Source organism: Zosterops lateralis (assembly GCF_965231275.1).
Source record: "Zosterops lateralis genome assembly, chromosome: 21".
Taxonomy (NCBI): domain Eukaryota; kingdom Metazoa; phylum Chordata; class Aves; order Passeriformes; family Zosteropidae; genus Zosterops; species Zosterops lateralis.
The window spans coordinates 3,762,396-3,785,293 of NC_139781.1; the positions used below are offsets into that span (position 1 = coordinate 3,762,396).

Below are 22,898 nucleotides of genomic sequence, written 5' to 3' on the forward strand. Positions count from 1 at the left end.
AGTAAACACCACAAAAACATTAATTTTGTATTATGCAGAAGGTAAGCAAAGATTTTCTTATAAAGCTCACATTACAGGCTTTTCAGTCAGGACAAACACCAGCTGACCTACATTACAGATAATGAAGTAATAGATTGTGCTTTTTCAGAGCAATCTGGCAAACTATTCATTAATGAATTATCCAAGGTTTCAAAGAGTAACACACTATTTTGGTGACTATAGTCTTCTGGTAAAAACATAAAAGTTCAATTTAATATGGAGAAAATAGCTTTTCTGTAAATTGAACTACACAGTATTTTCACCTATAAATATTTATATTAGGATAGACTCACATAGGTTTAAATGAAAACTGAGACTTCATTGTCAGGAATTGTTCAAAATATAGATAAAATAACAACCCTTGCCCTAAGGAGTTAGGAGATGACTAAATATGCTCCATAATATAGAAGACAGAAGCAGGAACTGCATGGAAATCAGTGTAGATTACAGGAAAACACTACACTCCAAAGGATTTTCTTACAGGATATAATCTTCAAATATTACCACTCAATACTGACTGCCTTTTTAACAACACTAGTGCAGTCTTTCCAAGCAGTCACAAGACCAGGAGGGCAGTGTGCCCATGAGACCAGGAGGGCAGTGTGACCAGTGCAGGTGTCCCTGGGGGCCCTACCTGAAGCGTAGCCCGGCCCGCGCCGGCTGTGGCCGCGGTTCCTGTAGGGGCGGCTGCCGCGGCCCAGGCCCGGCCCGTCGTCCGTCATGTACCCTTTGTCCTTGTCCGTGCGGTTCGGGGGGGGCCTCGAAGTCGCTCCGATCTGTCGCAGCTGCTCGTCGATCTGCAACCTTTCCAAACGCAGCTGGTCCACTTCCTGTGCAAACACAAGCCCCGGTAGTCACGTACAACCATCATTTAACCACCCGCATGTGTGATGGAGGAGGAACCACTGACACCGAAGAAGGCTCCAAACATCAGCACCTTGTTATCTCCAAGTCTCTCATACCTTTTCTATGGAGCCTCCTATGGGCAGCTCCATGCAGCTCTGGCTCTCTCTCTCCTCCTCTCCTCCTTCTGCAGTTCTGGCTGCTCCTTCCTGTCCCTGGCATGGCCACCTAACCCTGTCTGTCCCTTGGATGGTGTCTGACCCTTTCTGTCCCTCACACAACCTCCTGTCCCTTCCTCCTCACAGCACAGCCAGCAGACTCCAGCTGATCTCTACCAGCTGACTCCCTCTTTATCACACCCATAGCTGTGAGGCTGTTCCCACTCTTTGGTAATTAACACAGCTGCAATATGTCAGGGACAAGGTTGCCTTCAGCACCGTCTCTGTCTTCCCTGACGTGCACACATGCAGGCCTCAGAAAGAAAAAACACCGAAATACTGCAACTGATTATCTATTTAATACCCAAACAGCAACCCAGCTTTGAAACAGAAAGACTCTCAAATGTTCAAATCCATGTGCTACCAACACGATTCTTCCTGGGGCACTGTTGACAAGTTCAGGTTTGTTTAAGAAGTATCAAGAAAAAGCACTCAGACAGGGGCCCAAGCTCTTTACACTGCTACATGTAACAAATACCAAAGTCATTAAACAGTTCTGATGTAACTGTATTGTTTCATAAAGAGGCACTCTGCTGTTAAACTCTATGTAAAGACAATGAACAGTATGAGGAACGGGAGGAAACATAAAAGCATGCAGTGTTACCATCCTAAGTACTGATAGAAAGAAATCAGGGGTAAAACAGCATCATTATACTCACCTTTAAATAATTAAGATGATAATCCAGAAGAACAGTTGCATTAGTGATGCTATCCTTGGTTCCTACAAACACAAATGGTACCATGCCCTAAAATACAGTAACAATAGGCTTTGGTTATTGATTAGGCATTGAATTGTGAAGAGAACCAAACTTATTACTGTAAAATTGAAAACAATTCTTACACCATGCATAAGCAAAAATGAAAAAGTGAGATGACAGCTATTTTAATTCTGATATTGACTACACCACGTAGTCTAATTCCCTTTATGCAAAGAGCTTTCTTAAATAAGCAGATTTAGATAATTTGCATCACAATGTCAATATTTGTTTTTCTGAACAAGTGGAAAAGAGTCAATCTAGAACACTTCATGTTTCTTCCCTTCAAAATAATACCACCTTTGCTGACTGCATCCATTCTCTCCCACCAGCTGCTTTTGGTCTACACCTTTCATCTTTTAAAAAAGTAAATCAAATTAACATTTTGTCACAAAACAAAACTTGATCCTTCTTGAAGATCCACAGTTGTAAAAAAGAAAAAAAAAAAAAAGCCAAAAAATATCCAAGAAAGAGTCACTACTTCAGGTGATCATTTCTAACTTAAGAGTTCTTCTACCCTTCAAGCATGTTAAGCAGGAAAATATAAAAATGTGAGAAATATAAATCTGGAAATTCTGAAGTCTCAAATTATGACATTAGGAGACTAAACACCCAAAGATTAACTAAGGCAGCCAAAGCAGGTGAAAAAATAATCTATCTAAAAGGGTGTCACTGAGTGTGGAAAACAAAGTAAACCTCAGCAATACAAGAACAATTTCCACACCAAACCTTCTGACACTAAGACAGGTCCATACAGCATTTCAGGGTGTGAGTGCAGCCCGCACAGGCCCAAGGAGGGAACCTGACTGTTCCAGCAGCTGCAGCATCACCTGGGCAGGAGAAGCTTCACTGGAGACTGCAGACATTCACCTGAGCATCTCCAACACTCACCTGAAGCCCAAGCCACTGCAGAGCAGAGCCTGGAGCACCTACTGATTACCTCCAATATTGTTTTGCTACCTCATCATTACCCCTAAAGAAGCCTTTAACTGTCACTGTACATACACCCTTTATAGAACTGCATTCCAAAGGAAGGCCTGCTGCAGAAGTGAAATTATTTGAGACATCAATGTTTTAAAAATTAAAAGCACACCATGCTGAGGTTGCCCAGGAGTGCCACTTAAAAGTATCTCCACTTTTAAGGCTGTGTTTGTTTTTTTTCCCCCCCTCCCTTTCTTTTAAAGACAAAAATCTTACATTAGACCTTACACATCTACATTAAGCAACCAGGAAAAATAATGTACACACAGTCCTCTAGTCCTAAGGAACCTCAACATTAACACTGACTTTCATGAGCATTAGAAATTCTTTAGCCACAGGCATTGTTGACTGAAATGTTTTATTATCTGGGGTATTTTAAGTTTCATAAATATTTTATACAACCTGATAAAGAGCAGTGAAATTTCTACTAAACTGGCATTAACTAGCTCACAGTATCAATTATTAAACAATGACAAGACAAATGATTTAAAAGGGCATTTAAGGAAATGCTTGCTGTTGCTTTTGGCAGTGGATTCAAGGTATAACAATGGCAGCTTTTAAGAATATGAGCTGGTAACCATGTCAAGCAATTTCAGCTGTACAAAAGCAGCAAAGTGCTTATTTATTGAGCCTTATTTTTGTCTTCAAAGCAAAACTTGTGTTCAACTTGGCTGCACTGGGGAATACTGAGCAGACCTCACATTCGTAATATTTTTAGAGATAAAAGTAACAGATATTACTGTAACAAACAGTACCTATCTCATTTGAAAATATGAAAAGCCTGAAGATAGCCTGTTATAAAATTATGGGATGTATAAAACTGCATTTGAAACTAATGGGCAGTGTTCTAGCATCTCAGTCACATAAAAAGAATTAAATGGTGTATTAAAATTTAACTGAAGTACTGTTCTACTACAAGAAGGGCTGCAATATCCAAACTCACACATGGGAAGAGTATTTGGACTTTGCAGTCGAAATAAAGCTTCATTGAATTTACAAATACTAACTCTTATCTGTTTTGTCTGATCTCAGGTTTCTGTATTGCACCTGGCCTGACACAACTAACACAAGAAGCAGTGCAAGCAATGCCAGTGTTAGAAATGTCATTAACAGGTAAAACAGAAGCATGAATGCAGAGCTTGACAGGTTAAAAAAGACCTTTCAAGATAATCCTTAAAAGTTGCATTTTGGACAGAAAAATGTAAGAAAATCAGCTTTTTCAAGTCAGAATTAAAAAAACAAACAAACAAACAAACAAACAACAAAAAGCCAGACATACTCCTTTCAGCCATGAGCTCTCTTTCACCCTTCTGTGATTCTCTAGCCTGCAGCAACAGCAGCACCCTCTTGCTTATTAAATTAATTCCATTTTATGCTAGAGGAATTTATCTTTAGAAATGGAATATGACAGACCAGTGAAATCTTTAGGTCTAAATATTGACCATTTACCTTTTCAGACAGACGTAAAACTAGTAAAATAGTAAAAAGTCCTTAGTTAATTGCTGAGCCACTCTGTACAGAAAGATGGGAATTGGATTGTGGATTTTCAGGAAGTCTTATAAAGAGGAAATACTCAAGCAAGAACATAAGGATTCCAGAAACCCTATTTCATAGCTTATTTAAAGTAGGAAAGGTTCTAGCTGGTACATATTTGGATTTCGAGGTAAACAAAAGGCAGTTCAGTTTTCTTCAAGCACATTTCACATTGAAATCGCAGGGAATCTTTTTGCATCAAGATGTTAGAACCTCCATGCTGTAAGGTTTTTTTTTTTTCATACTGCAAACTTGCCCCTCAGTGCAGCTCCACACAGAAATGCTTCAAATTATAGTGTTTGAGGCTACATTCAGGCCCTTTACAAGGCTGTGAAAACCTGGAGTTTCACAATGTTCATGCTTGTTTTTTCTTTAGCTTACAATTGACAGGCTCTTGTGAACCCAGGTAATATTTTTTAAAAACAGAGGTTTAACATAAAGCACAAGTTTTTCACTTCAACCAAACAAATTGCTAATGAAAAATTAAACCAGGTAAAAACCTAAGAAATCAAACTCAAAACAGATCAATGAATGAAACCAGGAAGTTTCGCATATATGGATTTATGGCCTAGCACATGCTGGGAAATGTCGTTGCTTCCAAGAGGAACAACCTGAAATCTCTACGAGGGTGCACCACCAATAAATTTGACAAAGCATTTTTCCAACATAGAGAAGCCAAATTTATGTAAAAATGCCCCTCATCATTAATAGGAAAAGACAGAATCTGTCAGAAAATACACATTAATCAACACTTTATCTTACCACTACAAAGATACGAGGAAGAATTTATTTTATCATTGGGTAGAATATAACCAATTAACAAAAAGAAAATTTGTATTAACTGAAAACATACCTCTTCTTGTGGAATATTTTTATCATTTTCAGCTTCAATTCTCACTCTTACAACGCCAGATTTGTCCACTATCTCTTGAATCAGTTTTCCATTTTTTCCTATTACTTTTCCTACAGAAAGAACATACAGAACATCCCACCTTTATGGTTTTCCTCCAAACCTGAGAGTATTGCTGTACTCTAATTAGACAAAACTATTTAAGTACCAGTGCAAGAACTTGTACAAAATGCCAAAAGATTTTTCCCTTTGGTTTTTTTTTTTTGAACTTTTAAAAATGTAATTAAATAGAAAAAGGCAGTTGTTTGCATTTTCTTTAGATTAAAAAAAAACAAAAAAGTGTACATATATATATATGTATAGATTTAAAAATGTCTTCTGCATTTTTAAAGGAAATTACTAGGAATTTTAAAAGGCAAATTACTAAACATAGCTTATTTCAGACATAACACAGGGTTCAGCCAAAGTTATATTCTAAAGGATCCAGGTCAAGAATTAAGAGCAGAAACGAAAACCTGCCAAAAAATGTAATTGCTAAGTTCTAAAGAGAAACAGACTTTAAGATTTCAAATTAAAATAATGATGGTAGCCTATCATTTTCATGTATCACCAGTAAAGCCAGGAGGGAATAAGGAAAAGAAAACTGCTTTTAATCAATTCCAGAGCTGAGCTGCCACATTTCTTAGTACTTGTCCCAGTGCAGAATTTCACACTGCTTCAACACCAGCTCTCATACACTCCCTGAAAACCTATTAAAGCATTTGCTTTCCGGGCTGTGTTATACCATAAAGTATTTTCTCTGCTCTTTTCTTGTCTGCTGAATGAAATCACTTTTTTTTTTTTTTTGCGTTGTGGCATCAAAAGCTCACTAAAATATTTCTCCACATATACAATGGCTGAATGTGTTCTTAAGGACTTTTTTAGTGTTTGGCAATTGGAAGTATTTTAGATTTTCTTCATCACTGATACCTAACTCTTAGTTCATCCCACAGTACTGTTTCAAAACATACTGTAAAAGGACACAGAAAAAAAGACAAATGTAAATCAAAGAAATTATGAAAATATGAGACTGCAGATTTATCTCTTGTACAGCTGAACTAATCTCTGGACATGTTTGGGGGAAGTAATGGCCAGTAAGTTCCTCCTCAATGACAAAGGCTGTTCTGAGTGTCAAAAACTACTTCTGAGTACTTTATTTCATCATATATTACTGGCAAATAGAATAGCACCTGACTAATAAATGTAAAAAAGAGTATTTTTTACTCTGGCTCAATCCAGAAATTATTCTGCCTTGTATTTCAACACCAGCACACTGCTTCTAGTTCAGTGCAGTTCTCAGAAGGCATTTTTCCTCACTGTCACAGAGGCAGCCTCCAGAACTGACATACCTACTAAATTCCTTGGGACTTGTATGACATCTTCAGCAAATTCAAGGTAACTTCTTGCCTTTTTCACCGCATCTTGATCCTACAATAGAAAGAGGTGAAAGAAACAAGATTCATTTCCCCAAGGCTTGTTTTGTTTGCTTGTTTCTTTCAGGCATTTTCTGAAATGATAAAGAAGGGAACTCACCTCTCCATAAATATGGAATGTACAAGTATCTTCATCAAGATCAATGGCAGTCACTCCAGGGACTTTCCTGGCTTGCTGAATGTTGGCACCATGAGTGCCAATGGCCAAACCCATGAGGTCTTCACGTACTACAAACTGTTCGTGGAACCGCGATGCGAGTTGCCGAGAACTCTGAAACAAAATCTAATGTCAGCTCACTTTGATTGTCTCTCCAGTACACTGGAGGGAGAAATCAACGTAAATTTCAAGCCTATTTTTTCAATCAGGTGCTTAGCCTACCTTTTATTTAATCAATTCCTTTTCTACACTTATTTTAACTTCAAAACTACCAAGGGGTCTCCTTCAGAAATCTTTTAAATATTAACATAAGGCTGGCCTCTAGCTGTGCTGATACCTCTACTCTGAACCACCCTTTAATAGCTGCAGCTATCAGGTGTTACTAGGTAAGACAGAACTCATGAGGTAGTAAAATAGTAACTGTGCTGATTATTAAAGCAAACCTTATGATCTCTGAGGAAAAAAAAACCTGCACCGATTTCAACAGGTGGATGAGACTAATAACTCAGCCACTGACAAAATTATATATAAAACAGAGCAACTGTGGATATCCACTGCACTTGAAAAAAAAATGAAGAATCCATGCTATGCCCGACAACAGAAGAACTGTTTGAATTCAGAGAACAAATATGTTCAGAATTTCATCCAGGAATCACACATCAACCAAGACAGAAGGGTCAGACTAAGCATTCACAAGCATGACAACAACAGAACCTGGGAAAGGAACAATAGTTTAATGGATTGTGGGAAGATAAAGAATTTCCAACTGTGATAATCTTTCAAGGAAAGAGTGTTTTGCAAGGAAGAAACAAGATAAAAGCCAAGATATATAATCCTGTCCATGTTCCTGCATTGCAATCAAAGCTGTAACTGCTGTCAATATGACATACATAAGCACACTTCAAATTAGCGGTTTAATGTCAGCAAAATGAGACCCTACAGATGTTGAGAAAACATCAAGGAATTGCCCACAACAAGCCCTATACTGTTCCAGCTAAAGTGGTACTGCTTTCTGACCTGCTCCTGCTTAAAGCTGTTGGTAAATATCCTGTGCTAAATCACTGTTTCAAAGAACTGGTTACAGTAGATAGTGGTGTGAGTATCCAGGTGTTATGAAATACTTCAGATACTCAGAGTCCAGTCAAGCCCTTCAGTAGTGACATTACAGACAACTTGGAAAGCAAAAGTTATTTATAATTGCTCACATTTCTACATTTCAACAAACAATCCAAATGCTGATTTACTAGTTGACATCATTTATAAACAGCCAAACAAGAGGCGAGAACAGGATGACCAAGACAATGATCAGTTGTTAACTACCTATGAAAAAAGATGAAGCTACATCATCACTGAGGACCTTGGCTCTGACAGTCAAACCAGTTTCTGCACTCAAACATCATTAGCTTTTCTGCAAATTATTACAAAGTGTGTTCTATTTAAACCTCAGAAATTCTGTATTCTACTTCCCTCCTATACATTAATAAGAAACATTTATGCAAGTAATGTATTAATACCTACACAGCAGCCATAGCTGAATTCTACTTAGATACAGTAAAATACAAACAAGAATGCAAAACATTTGTAAATTCAGGCTTTTTAGCATGTGAAGGACACCCAAAACAGCTAAGTCACACTAACTGGGAAAGAATGTAAACAAAAAATAATCAGTTATTTTACCTGATGCTCTAGAAGCCATATTTGAGAAGTAGACCCATGTAAGTCAAGAAAATAATATGCAAAAAGCAATGTACAACAAACAGGAAGGAAAAAACTCCATTGAGTTTTGAGGAGTGGAAAAAACTCCCTAAGAAGCTGGTCTAGTGCTAATGATTCAAAAACCAAAAAACTGCTAGAAGAAAAGAAGTGGCAGAATTTAGAAGTTCAGTGACCATGAGACATACAAAGGTTTATGTGATGAAAACAGTGAGCTGCTATTAACAATGCAGGAAAGCCCGAAGTGTTCACTCAATATTTTTTCTGCAGATGGACACGTGCATTCTGTTGGTATGGCAGTGTCACAACAGTATTCGTGATTTTTATTATCTAAAGCTCTTCCTTTCAACTTTGGATGAAACTGATTTTATATTTATTCTAAGTACAAAAGAAACACAAATGTCAAAATGAAAAATATCATCCAAATTTTGTCACACAGATTTTAACTGTGTATATTTATCTCACAATCTTTGTTGAAGTACTGCTTAGGTAGAAACTGAAGCTCAACAATGGTTTTCTGGTGAGGACCAAATCAAGTTTGAGACTTTCACAACAGCAAAAAGACTCAGTGTTACAATGCCAGGAAGAATCCAAGATTAATTTGGGAAAGGAATCAATGACAAAGTTGTTGGTGCATGCATTTGTGGGGGCATGTAAAGGGAATTAGCTCTAAAGAGGCTGTTGTTCTTCCCACCTCCAAAATAATACTTTGCACTTCAAGAGGTAAACTGCCCACACAACTGTCAGTTCTGGAGGATAAAGAAGAATGATTACTCAAGAGCTACAGTGGGATGCTCAGTAAGGAACACCAGTGAGGAAAAATTGGTCATCCTTTATCTTGAGAAAAACCAAAACCCAAACAAACTTGGATTTCAGCTCTGAAACCCAGGAATCAAGATACTAAAGAGAGAACAACAGAAGTGAGCACTTCTTGTAACAGTGAGTATACCCACTGGATACACAAGGCCTGAACATGACATCCCACTTCAAAGAGATGTAACCCCTGGGAAGGGGGATGAAACCTCACCCTGAGAAAAACTGCTGGTACAAACCTGTGTCAAACTGAGTTACAGCACTTAAAGTGGTACCTCTGGTTCTTGACAGTGAATCTAGAAAGGTTTCAGAAATACTGCTATTTTTTCTGATTTGTAGATAGGAGAAAAACCATGAAGAAATGTTAATAATTCTGATGTATAAAGAACCCCTTATTTCCTAGCCTACTCTTTTTCTTTCCTTTTTTTTTTTTTTTTCTTTTACCCATGGACAAGTATGACTCAAGCTTCTTGCCAGTCAACACCCACTCACCAGTCACAGGAGTATCAGAAGCTGTATCTGCTGTAAGATTATTTCCTAACATTTTATCTATAGACAAACCTATCCCTTCATATGTTCTACCCAACATCAGTTTTCACCCCTTCCATCTCATTTCCTCTGTGTTATTTTGCTCCAGTACTAGTCCTATCAGTATCGTGATGCATTCACTCCCATCTATTTTTAAAGCTACCAAATATGTGGCATTATTTGTGCAATGATGGCTAACTATTTTATGCTTCAAAATATGAAAGAAATACATGTGGTATGTGTGTCTACGTATCTGTATTAAATCCCCCACAAAATCCTGCTGATAAAAACGAGTCTTTCAAAGAACAGGCCCTATAACTGCAAACATCTTTGCTGGATGACACTTCCATCTGCCTTTTTTTACCACTTAGATTATCATCAGTACATCATTACTTTTGCCTCAATGCAAGTCCTACCAGCTAAGAAATGCACGAGGGGATTTTTTTTTCCTATCATCTGTTTCACTCAAATTACTTCAGGGAAAACAAGCAACATACCTCCAGCTGTTTGCTGGCTTCTTCATTTCTCAGAATCAGGGATAACTTGGTGCGAAGACTCCGAAAGTGCATATCAATCAGCATGTTGGCCCTCTTTGTGGTCACATCGTTGATTGACTGAATTATTAATAAACACAACAGTGTTTTTTACACATGGACTCTTGTAACAAACCACTGCCAACTGTACAGTAAAACCTTTGTACTTACTAAAATAATAAGCTGGTGGTTTTCAGAATCGTATGTTACAGAAAAAGCTCCAACTGCCTTTTTGAAGTCCTTATGTGCAGATTCTTTGGCACACCTAGGAATAAAAATGGAACCAAGTTAAATATAGTCACCACTGCATTTATGATTAACAGCCAAAAAGTATAATTCCTTAATACAAAGAATGTAAATAAAGATTTCCAAGCTCTCCCTTTCAAAGCAGGTGTTATTTTATTCCGTTATCATTTATATTACTCATTTTTCTTTCATTTGTTTACATGAGTAGGATTAGAAGTATTTCAGAAATTTTCTGTATGTATATCTGTGACACGACCAGTTAAACAAAACTACATTAAAAAGCTCTAATCACTATAATCAGCAAATTTAAGATTTCAAACACATCATGAACCATTAAAATGTGTGATTTCATTGTAACCCCTGCAGCATTCTAATGACCTGATGCTCATCTCATGCTGTGCTTGGCTTCCCCAGGTTCCCTGTGGCCACTCAGCACCAAGGGAACCTGTGCACGCTGTAACACTGACTGCAGGAAGTTTTAGTCTAACCTGAATTTATAACTCATTCCACACTGAGGCAATAAACATGCATCTCAAGGAAAGTAGAAAGTGACCTGAAGGTAAACAAGGGGAGTCACTATTAATCTGACTTTTAGAGTTTTATCTACATGAGAACAACATGTCCATGGTCTAGGAGAAAGCCAGCTGGCTTGGGATCATACTCTAGGAGGTTTCATTATTGTTTAACTATGCCCAGAGCCATCATGAAATAATAAAAGTTGATCAAGAATGGGTTCAGATTAACCTGTGCACATCACTGAACAGCTCTAAGAATAAAAATCTAAATCTGTACCACACACAAACCTTAAAAGTTCAAAGAAAGTGTTTTTTTTTCTCCAGGACTAAACTGCAATTCAAAAATCACCTTTTCTATTTTTGAAGTATGACCATATCAATATTTGCATTTTCACATTCTTATATTTCAAAAAGTTAATTTAAAGTGCTAAAAAAAAGCATTTTATTCCTCTTGTCTCAGCCTTAAGAAGTTACCCGCATTCTGAAACAAGTTATAAAGAAACGCTTGTACTTACATTTGCCTTAAATCTTCAGGAACTGCCAGTTTGATTTTATGAAAAGTATCTTTTGTTGCGGGTTTATTGGGGTTCACAGATCTCAAACGCTCAATTGTGACAATTTCGTTGTATGTAGCATCGCAGGCTGCATATTCTATTACGTAGAACTGATATAAAAATAATAAAATCATCCAAGCCACATATTTTATGACATGAGTGAGCATTACACTATTAAGGAAAAGGTACTGTTGTTAACTGTACAAGCCAAATTTGACTTCTCAGGTTACCATTAACCTCAGGTTGAGGTTAATGGTAATTGCAACTGTCCTACTCAAGAAACTCTTAGAAAATGAAGAGAGATTAGTTCAAACCACAGTGCACATCAATATATAAACAGAAAAGAAAAAAAAGTATAAGTAAATATAAAATATATATGTATATATGCATACTCCTACCTCACCCTTTATCATTCTCACTTTAGCCAACCACCAACAGCAGGGTTCTTTTTCATTTGCCCTGGAATAAACCTGAACAAAATACATACATTATATTCTTAAAAGACATCACAAAAGCTGACACTAATATGATCAGGAACTCCACAGGAACAAAATCCAGCAAAACATCCTGGCACATAAAGTCTCTGAGCACAACACAGAAAGCATGTAACAGCAAGACTGTCCAGATAAATAATAAAAAATAATACAGTGCCCAATCTACTGGCATGTGCTGCTTCAGTCTTGCATGCAGTCAAAAGAGAGATAATTCAGACTTTTACATCTGTTAATATGTAATCAACAGTATTTCTAATTGTGTTGAGGTCTGATGAGGTCCCACCAGTGGGTGAGAGAGAGGTCACACACTTACACTTCTTTAGCACATATATGCTGTCAGCCACATCCACATTACAGAAGTTTGGCCATTTTCTTATCGTTCAAATTAAAAACTTACAGAGCATGCCAGCAAAATGCAAATCTCCAAAGTTCTTTAAATTGATTACAAAAATAAATGCATACAATTTTATAAAATAAGGAGGTTTTAGGAATATGCTGCTTTTAAGTCAATCTCTTTGCATATACATTCAAGTATTTATATATATATTTATATATATATTTCTATGCTTTTATGTATACACACATATAATGCAAATTATCTGATTCAGCTTGAAGCTTTGGTGATAGAGACATTATTACCTTACAGCTTTAGAACTATAGCTCATCACCTGTTTCTGAATTAATCCAGTCCTACAAAGGACTGATCTGAAATCAATGCAACACTGATCATGTTTGTCAATCAGCCTATTTGTCACTCAGCATGGAGGTCACGGCACATGGAATTTCACATGGCCTTTTGTGGTACATGGATTTTGCATGGTTTACTACTGACAAACTCTGGTTTTGGGGATGTGTCTGACACTGTGCTTTCTTCAGTACTTGGAATCAGAAAAGGTGACATCACCTAAGATGGAAGCAAAGCTTCCAGTGGCTTGGCTGCCATTTTTCACAGCCATTTCTCTCCCTTCCCAAGACAAGAGCTGCCGATGGAGCTTACACACCTCTACTTCATCGCTCTCATTGATGTCCTTATTGTAGCCTGCAGGTGGTGGGAACCTCACATCATGGAATGGGATCTGTCTCTCTGGTTGCCAGCTACAAACAGAAACAGTGAATGGTCTAAATATTTTCATTTTCTTTGTAAACAGAAATCAAACATTTTGAATCCATTAATTGTACAGTTTCAAATTCTGTGGAGCTTTTGTGCATATATGAATTAAAGGTAATGTGATCCAGTGTATACATAATAAGAAAAAACACACCATAATGACCATTAAGCATCTTCAATGAAACCCTGATGTCACCTGCAGTCTTTTGAATCTTCTACTAGAAGTTCCTCTTCTAATATTTATAGGTATGGTTCTAAACCCCAACATTAGAAACACAGATTAAAAAACATTTGATAACACATTTTGAAGGAAGTGAAGGACACACTACAGGTGTGAAAAGTTGATCCAGTCTGAATACAATTTTAATTTTCAGTTTCTTTAATGGAGACTGGACAGATTTGGTTTCTAGATCAGCAAATTGGTATCCATCACTTCTCTATGGAAGAAATTCTGTAATAATATAATCTTCTAAAACTAAGACAAGACATTCACATGAGAGAGTCAGAAATGGTACAACTGTTGACTTACTCAAACATGGGTTGTCATAATGCAAATTCAGTAACAATATGATTATCTTCCCAGTAAAACCCATGTTACTATGGTTTTGCACTTGAAATTATTTAAACCATTAAAAGCATTTATACAGAAATGCCACAAAATAGTAGATACTAAATGTAACTTTAAAACATGCCAGCAGCATGTTTAGTGTATCTAATACACATTACTCTACACTGAGCCATATTTAGGTCAATCAAATGCAAGGTTGATACTCTGTCATTTACAGGTACAACACCAGCAATACACTTACTTGTTTTCAAATGAAACTGTTATTGAATCTTCATGCACATCCTTCACAAATGCCTGTGGAGGAAACAAAGTATAATTAGGGTATGCTTATGGACACTTTCAAAAGTAGTTTTAAGCCTGTAAAACACCTCCTTTTTACAAATATTAATGAATCTCACAAAAAAAGTATGTTTTAAAGTCAGTCTTTCTAATTTTGCAGTAGACTTCTATAAAACACATACTGAAAGCTGATAACCTCCTTGGGTTCATGACTGCCAGCGCTCCGATACACAAACAGAATGCCTCAGCTACGAAGACATTATTTCTACTTTTTAGAAGCAACAGGAAAGGTTAGTAGAAATGACAAGATAGTTCAAGAGTTTAAAACATTTGATTTTATAATCACATTTAATGTATAGACAGGCAGAGAAATTAAACATCAGTATTCCTCAAAAAACAAAACCAAAGCCCATAAAACCTCCAAGTCCTGTCTCTTCTCTCTTTACCTCAAAGTACATTTGAACATTGCACTAACAAAACTCATCTACATCAATTTCAGCAGAATCTTCCCCATATTTAATTCACCACACTAAGTGTGTAGAGCACAAACTTTAGATAAATGCCCTGGGGTCTTCCTTCCCTTTTTTCCTGGGGGATGGACACAGTTGTGCTCTCCAAGCCACCACAGAGCACAGGGACAGAACTAGAACTCAGCACTGAAGGCTCCTCCTGCCTTATGCACCCAACTGACTGATTTTGATTTATCAAAAAATTTGATTTAGCTTAAACCCCAAATGTCCCCCCACCCTCATTCCCCACCTACAAACAGCAAGACCAGCACTCAAACCATTTTGGGATTTACCAATGAAAATATTTTTCTTAGCCTGAAACAATGGAGGTCACAGGTTAACCAAGGATGAAAAGATTGTAGAGTTTTTTCTTTATTTTTATAAAATATCTCTATGAACTTCTGAAACAAGCTGCTGTAGTGCTGAGTATTCCACTAATACTAGTCCACACACAGTATCATTGCAAGGCAGGCAGATAAAAGTCCACGAGCAAGAAAGAATAGAAAAGTTTGTTCTACTAATGGAGATCCACCTTAGTAGATAAAAATATTCTCAGTAAATTGAAAATAATTTAGGAGCAACTACCACTTCTGTAGAAGAATTAGTTAATGAAGTACAGAACATTTCATTATTCTACATTTTATTATTCTTGCCCTTGCAGGTTTCCAAGACAAGAAGAGATCTTATCTCTCACAAGAAGGTAAGAAGAGTCTCTCTTACATGGAACCTAAATGGTTTTTTAAAAATTCTTTTGCTATTTTTGCTTTATAAAGTATTCCAAAATATTTCCTGAGTTGCAACAGTATCTTAGTACCAAAGAAGAGGACTAATACAGAGCTCCAGGAACTGGCTATAGAACATTTAAGTGCTACATACACTTAATGTCATCACTCAGACTCATTCAGGACAAGGAGGAAACCATCCCAGTTGATAACTGAAACATAAACAATGTCACTCAAAATAGAAGTCAAAACAAAGCCACAGTGACAACAGCAAAAAATTATTTTGCACCTTGCTCCCCTCTCAATACTCTTAACAACAAGACTTCATTATTGCCAGCAAGCCGAGGAGACTTTAAAAAGTCTCCAAATGTATTTGCATAATTATGAATTTCAAAATTCCATATTCCTTCAAAAGGAGATTACAAGCACAGCTGATGTTTTTCAATGACATGGTATAAAGAAGACTTAAGACCACATCTCAAGATCATGTTCCCAGCAGTACAGAAATGGTATTTACATAAAGAGGCAACAGAGCTCTCAGTTGATCATTATGGATAATGAACATTTATCTTATGTTTCATATTGCAGTGTACTCTCTAAGAAGATTCCAGAACTGGATATGCATTTAAACCATACAATGGTAGTCCTGACTCACTTCACAACACTACACTGATCACCTTTAAAGCTCCACCCACATTTCTTCCAATGGTTTTAAGGTGCAACTTAGAAGCACCTGCTCATACAGATAGAGCTGAAATGGATGCCTTTAATAGCTGAAAAACACTAAGATCATTATCAGATATTAGGTGTGGCTTCTCTGTGCCACAGACTGGACAAGGATTAATAGTAATACTTGAGTATGTAAAAGCAGAGATTATTTTACAAAGCAAACTCAACAGAAATGATACCAGCAACACTTAATACCTTCAGGAAAACAGGTAGGAGTAACACGACCCATGCCCTGAGAAAGAATCTGTTGATACTTAATTTTCTCATATTTATAAAATGTCAAAAAAATCAACTTTCCTTGTATGAAAGATACTTTGGGCAAAGTCATCACCTCTGTGGTGATGAAAAGGTGTTCTAAACAGCACCCTGAAAAAATGACAGAAAATGGCAGAAAAACTCACAAGCACAGCAGCAAAGAGCAAAACTACATCTCATATCCAGAGACAGATGGAAGAGAGCTCCTAACATCCAACCCACCTTGAGCAGAATCCTAGGGACTACAGCAATACACTAAAGAATAATGCTAAAACCCACCATTAATAAGTAAACCAGGATGTGGAACAAAAAATAAATCAAGAGTTAAGACTAGCATGGACCTACAAGCAGTTTAGCAATGATGTTATCTGGAAGGACTAAAACTTGAGACACATGGCTGGCAGGAAGAGGAATGAACTGCACTGTCCTGCTCCAGCTCTCCTCAAACAGCTCCTCCACATTGCCTTGGTCACAACCCACAAACTGGAGGGAACCTGAACCAGGAACACAAGTTAAACTGCTGACCTAACACAGGGAGCATCAACACAGACACTGTCAGGGAAAATGACAAACCTGCATTTCTTTAGTTTACACCAAGTTCAGAAGAGTCAACTACAGAAAGAGATGAGTACCTGGTTTTCACCTCAGCCTGGCCAAAACACTGATGTCATAACACTGTGGTTTGTCTTTAATTTATGGTCTTGCAAAATTACAAAAGTTCACTGGAATAAGTTTTTAATTAATTACAAAGTGAACAACGCCTTGCCAAATATCTAATTTCAAGCATGCACTTGCATTTCATGTATGTATTTCAAGTGTATTTCATGTATTTCAAGTGTTTAATGTATGAAACATTCTGCACACCTCTCTGTGGTATTTACTATGCTTAAAAACAACCATGCAAAATATATTAATGACTGTTAATACAGTCCTTAATATTTGGTTGTCTAATCCTGTCTATCCAGAGAAATGGGGTTTTCCTCATTTTCCAGTTACTTGTGACACAGAAAAATGTCAGATACTTATCACATCAGTTTACCTTTATGTGAACCCCAGCATTATGTGAATTTTCCCCCAATATAAATATTTAAACAGATCTGTAGTACAAAAATTTATCTAGACTCTCCAGCACTATATATTTCAATTTGTGCACTTTCAAGTGCAAACAGAAAAGATATGAAACATTCCTAAGTTTTCCTTAAAAAACCCTAGTATTTAAGCAGCAATGCCTTTGGACAACCAAAATTAATACTTATCTGAACTGTCTGGTAGTCTTGTTTTTGTAATACGTGTGAAATTACGTAAATGAAGAGAAATGAAGACTTTAACACCATAATCCAAATTCACAGACACGGGACAGGCCAGCCCCAGGTGTCAGTAAAGGCAGAGAAGAGGCTCTGACCTCACACAAAGTATCACAAGAAATACAATAATCACTCAGCAGCCTTTTTTAGATAAAGAGACTAAGTAGGCATGGAAATTCAAGCATAGAGGTGTAGATATGTGAGATTAAAATGCACCCCCATGAAGGGACAGAACAGTGGCTCTGATCAATCTGGACACAAAGACAAAAAACAAAGATTAAAAACAAAGTGAAACTGGACAGAGGCAAAAGGAGGTAACAGGACAGTGAAAGACTGAAGCAGCTGGGACACCACTATTGCTAACAGCAGAAATACCAAGAGAGAGAGTACACAAAAAATTGCCTGTGAACAGAAGCACATTTTATAATGGTAAAGGTTGATTCTTCTTCTCTAATGTGGAAAAAAAAATCCAATGTGGTAAGTTTTCTACACCAAATTTGACTCTGAGTCACATAAACCATTTCATTTCTCTCCATGCATCGGATATAATTAAGTAAAAAAGTTTACGGCATGGCATTTCTCAAACACAAGCATTCACATTCTAAGAATGGTTATATGCTAAATACATGGTCTAAAATTTAAAAAAAATATTTGTTTAAAAAATAAGAATTATTGGAAACATCAGCATATTTTTTTGTTTTTATGCTAAATGGAATGACATACACTTCAAAGTAAAAAAAAAAAGGCTTCAGCTGCCATGAAATTTTGCTTTTTTTAAAGTCTGCTCACATCAGATGTGAGCATTGTCAACCATTTTAATAAAGGAGGATAATAAACTGTAAGAAGAGAAAGTAGAGAAAATATGCTTTTTAACATAAAAAAGCTGTGCTGATAACAAATGTGCATCTACTGTTAGTGTGACAGTTCTGTAACATTTCATACCTGTTGGAAGGAGAATGTCAAAAGGGAACTCGGTGGATAATCAAGTCTGAGAAAGGCTGGACACACAAAGGAACAGAATAGGGAAAAAAAAATAGTCACAGAAATGGTCACCAGACAGGGAAAAGGGTACAGGCATCATCCTCAGGAGGAGTGAGCGGACAGGCTCAGGAACGTATAAAGAGACTGCAGATATTGGCTGAAGGTCTGTATGGAACAGGGAAAGAAAAAAAATGGATACAGAGGGCCACAGGAACAGTTGCTAATAGTGAGACCTGGAGCAATAAAGAAGTAAGAAAGATGAATTATTTTATCAGTTGCAGCTTCAATGAAGTTATCTATAAAACCAAGCAAACAACAGCAAGGCACTGAAACTACTTGGATAAAGTGGAAGATTTTCACAAGGTTATAGAGCAAGAAGTGGCAAAAATTGGGTTACAGACAACATAGAGATGTTAACAACAAACACCATTCCAAAACTGACTGCCTCATAAACAGGATGCTTCCCATCTTTAGTAGAGGACATAAGAGAAAATCAGTCCCAAACTGGAAAAGAAAAATCAATCCCATGTTGGAAAGGCATCCAGCATGTCCCTTTTAGAGGGAAATACCTAAAGCTAATCCCAAAAAGATGAGGCAAAGGCTGTCTATTAGTCCTCTGTGAATGAGATAAGAACTTCAAAACCCAATTTACTGCTCCTATACAAGAAAAGATATGAGAAGATATGTCCTAATCCTGCACATCTTCAAGATTTAGTTACTTGGCTGTGAGCTGCAGAAAGGCAGTTCCCTCCCCTTGGCTTCACAGTCCTGCTGCTTTGTTGGACCAGCCTTCATAAAATAAGTAAGGAAATATAACATTTTCTTTCCAAGGATTCTGGGCCCAACCACACAGCAAGTCATGACTAAGCATCTCTAGGTACCAGATTGTCAATTATCCCTGAATCATGCCCATTTACTGCACTGTGCCTTCCATGGAATAATTCATCTTAGGCAAGGAGGAAAGAAAAAAAAAATGAAAGTACAAAGTATTCACCAAGCAGTATTTTAATTCCATTCAAAAAGATTTAGCCTGCACTACAGCAGCCACATCAACACACTCCAGTATTCCAGTGCACCTCACCAGGATGAAATCTGAATTCAAATCTTACAGCATCCTCAAACCACCTCCTATGTTTTGTCCTCTGGATATTTCTCAGAAAACACTGGTTAATTACTCTTAGCAGGGCTTAGGTAGGCAGTTTTGTACTGTCAAGAGCCAGATGCTGCTGGGTACACTCAGAAATGCTCAGGTCCTAAGAGAGACCTACAAGGAGGACATGAAAAGCTGAAGCCACAATTCAGTGCCCACGTGAGCCACTCTGTCCCATCCTGCCTACAGCAGCCTCATACTCCTCCCTCTTCCACGGCTTAGTATCAAAAGAGGTGTATTCTCCTAAAAAACTTACACAGTTTCATTAACTCAGAATTATTCAAAGCCAAAGAAATCTTCACCAGTTGTCAGTAAATCATGAGATTAGACAAAAAAATTGTTTTGCCTCTGGTTTGTTCGAAAGATTACTTCTGTAAACCACTTTCTCAGGAGGCTGCTTAAAGAAACTTTTAAAATTAAAAAATAAAACTGTCCTGCAACTAAATTCACACTTGACATCATTGCACACTTATTATGCTGGATTGACATTTATTTTTTACAACCTAATTGCCAATCTATAAGATGGGCATAAAACTCACAAGAAAAAAATTAAATATGTTACCTTATAAAAGAGTGATACTCAGACATTATGATGAAAGAGAAATCTGTAACTAGAATTTCAGTAATTCAAACTAGGGGAAAACTAGAGGGAATTTGCTGGTTTATACTGAACATTACTGCATGAGGGTGCAAAACAATTTCCATTTTTTTATTCTTCTAAAAAAAGTATGTTGCATTTATCTTAAGTGTGATGCTCTGCCTAAAGAGGTAATTCAGGTGAAGACAGACAAATCCACGTGCCCATTTTTCCCTTTAGGCAATTTAACCAAATTCTTGGTTAGTGATAAAGAGGAAGCAAAAAAAAATTCCTGTCAAGATTTCTAAAAGTTAAAGGACAACCACAGTGCTTGGGGCAATGTCTGTGTCAGAACTTGGGTACACTAAACATGAATAAATTCCATGAACAAATGCTCAAATGAAGCTTTTAACTACTCACAAGGGGGACAGGGCCCCATGGGGGCAAACTTGAACATAAACAATAAAAGTTTCAGAAGCTTTAAATACTCCCAGGTTTGTTCAATAATATTTCTCACTGAAGGATGCACCATGTCATAATTACCATCACCTCCTTCACATCATTGTGTAACTACTCTTAATTTGATAAAAGCCTCACTAAAAGTTCTACTGTGAAATGTATTTACTCCTTCTGCTTCTTTCTGACCAAACACTGTATCTTTAAAAATGTAAACCTGATTTTTAAAAGGGCTAGTTTATTTAATTCCAGGAAGCAATATAGAGATATGGAACTTTGACCACAGGATGAACTCACCCACAGGATGTTTATTTACCACTGATTTGTATCAGAAATTTTTTTAAAAAAAGAATTTAAAAATAAAATTATTTTCAGAAAAGGATGCTAGCACACCTACTCTAAAAATCAGCTTTTAAGAGGTCTTTTTTTCCTTAGAAAAGCTGGGAGATGTTGGAGCTGTATCATCTGGATCTCTCCCTGGCTCAGCACAGGAACATGTGAGTGTGAAACTCTACCCGGCCCTTCATTGCTGACATAAATATTGGATGTCGCACAATAACTAGGCCCAATTTTTAAAGTCTTAGGAGCATTTAAACCATGGCAGGAACTGACCCATGGCTTTTCCTGGTATGTTGATAACAAGTCAATGAGAGTAGGCCCAAGCCAACCATATCCGAATATTATTTTCTAAAAAGCCTATGAATTACAACCTATTAATAAGCTGATTAATACAACCCAACTCATGCAAAGCCACACAATACTACACGGTATTAATAAAACATATTCAGTGCTCGTATGGTCAAGACTCAGTGATGGCTTTATTAAGCACAAGGGCTTGGAAACAAACATGCAATGCCACTAAGTCATTTCAGCAGCAAATACATTTGAAATCTACACGTATTTAAATACTCAGCATAGATATACTCGGCCGAGCAATGCTGCCTTTAATATCAGTAGGCAGCTTCCCCTGCCATGGCATTAGGAGCAAGAATCCACCACAGCATTTCACCAGGAATGTGTATTAACCAGGGCTCCCCGCCTTGCAGGCCGTGCTCATGCAGTGCAGCTCTGCTGGAAACCCGGACGGCGACACAGACTTTCCTTAAGTAGCGACAAAAGCTGAGGATTTAGCAATTAATGCCCCATCCCGGGGCTGATCCTCCTCCTCGCTCAGCGCCGGGACGAGGCGGCCCCGGGCGCCCCTTCCCACAAAGGGGGAAGGCCCGAGGCCTCCCCGGGCCTCGAGGCCCCTCGGCCCCGGCGGCTCCGGGCCCGCTCCCCGCGGCCACCGCCAGGGACCCGCCGCGGCCTCCGCCATCCCTGCCCGCTTCTCCCTCCTCCTTCCTGCCCCGGGGCCTCCGCTCTCCCTCAGCGCGGGGAGGAGGAGGAGGAGCCGCCGCCGCCTCCTCCTCCTCCCGTTGCCGTCCCCGCTCCTTCCCCTGGGGCCGGCCCGGCCGCGAGCACTCGGTACCTTGTAGAAGGCCCCGTTGGAGCCCCGCACCTCCACCACCAGCTCCTCCATGTTGTGCGCGGTGTGGGAGACCCGGGCCCGGCACCGCCTCCTTTCCCTTTCTCTGTGCCGGCGCAGGCGGGGGAGGAGCGGTGTGTGTGTGCGGGGCGGGGGCGCTCGGTTCACGCCGAGCCCGGGGGTGTGGCCGCCCTGGGCGGGAGGGGGGGAGGCAGCGCCGGGGAGGGAGGAGGGGTGGGGAGGGGGTGGGGGTGTCTCCGCTGGGCGCCGCCGCTCCGGGCCCTGGGGCCGCCGGAAATGAAACCGAAACGGCGGCGGGCGGCGCGCAGGGGGGCGCGCGCGGGGCGCCCGGTTCGGCACGCGAGCGCTCGGGGACCCCGCGTCACGTGACCGCGGGGAGGGGAGGGGGGGGCGGGGCGGGAGCGGGCCCGGGGCCGGCGCGCGCGCGCCGCTCGCTCGCCCACCCGCCGCCGCCGCCGCCTCAGTAACGGCCCCGCGCGCGCGCGCGCGCAGCCGCAGTGGCGCGGGGGGGCGCGCGCGAACCCGGC

At 38.8% G+C, this 22,898-nt stretch overlaps 1 protein-coding gene across 2 annotated transcripts in view; it reads right to left on the reverse strand.

The window, feature by feature from the left end:
* FMR1 (fragile X messenger ribonucleoprotein 1) overlaps nt 1-22,513 on the reverse strand; it is a 30,692-nt gene extending 8,179 nt beyond the window's left edge. For both annotated transcript variants that reach the window (XM_083876221.1, XM_083876222.1), the window contains exons 1-12: nt 22,354-22,513; nt 14,162-14,214; nt 13,246-13,339; nt 12,149-12,220; nt 11,712-11,860; nt 10,607-10,700; nt 10,400-10,516; nt 6,792-6,962; nt 6,608-6,686; nt 5,223-5,332; nt 1,760-1,846; nt 674-869 (exon numbers count right to left, since the gene is read on the reverse strand). In XM_083876221.1, coding sequence (XP_083732347.1) covers nt 674-869; nt 1,760-1,846; nt 5,223-5,332; nt 6,608-6,686; nt 6,792-6,962; nt 10,400-10,516; nt 10,607-10,700; nt 11,712-11,860; nt 12,149-12,220; nt 13,246-13,339; nt 14,162-14,214; nt 22,354-22,404 — 1,273 coding nt within the window. In that variant the 5' untranslated portion in view covers nt 22,405-22,513. The remainder of the gene's footprint in view (nt 1-673; nt 870-1,759; nt 1,847-5,222; nt 5,333-6,607; nt 6,687-6,791; nt 6,963-10,399; nt 10,517-10,606; nt 10,701-11,711; nt 11,861-12,148; nt 12,221-13,245; nt 13,340-14,161; nt 14,215-22,353) is intronic.
* Nucleotides 22,514-22,898: the final 385 nt, after the last annotated feature.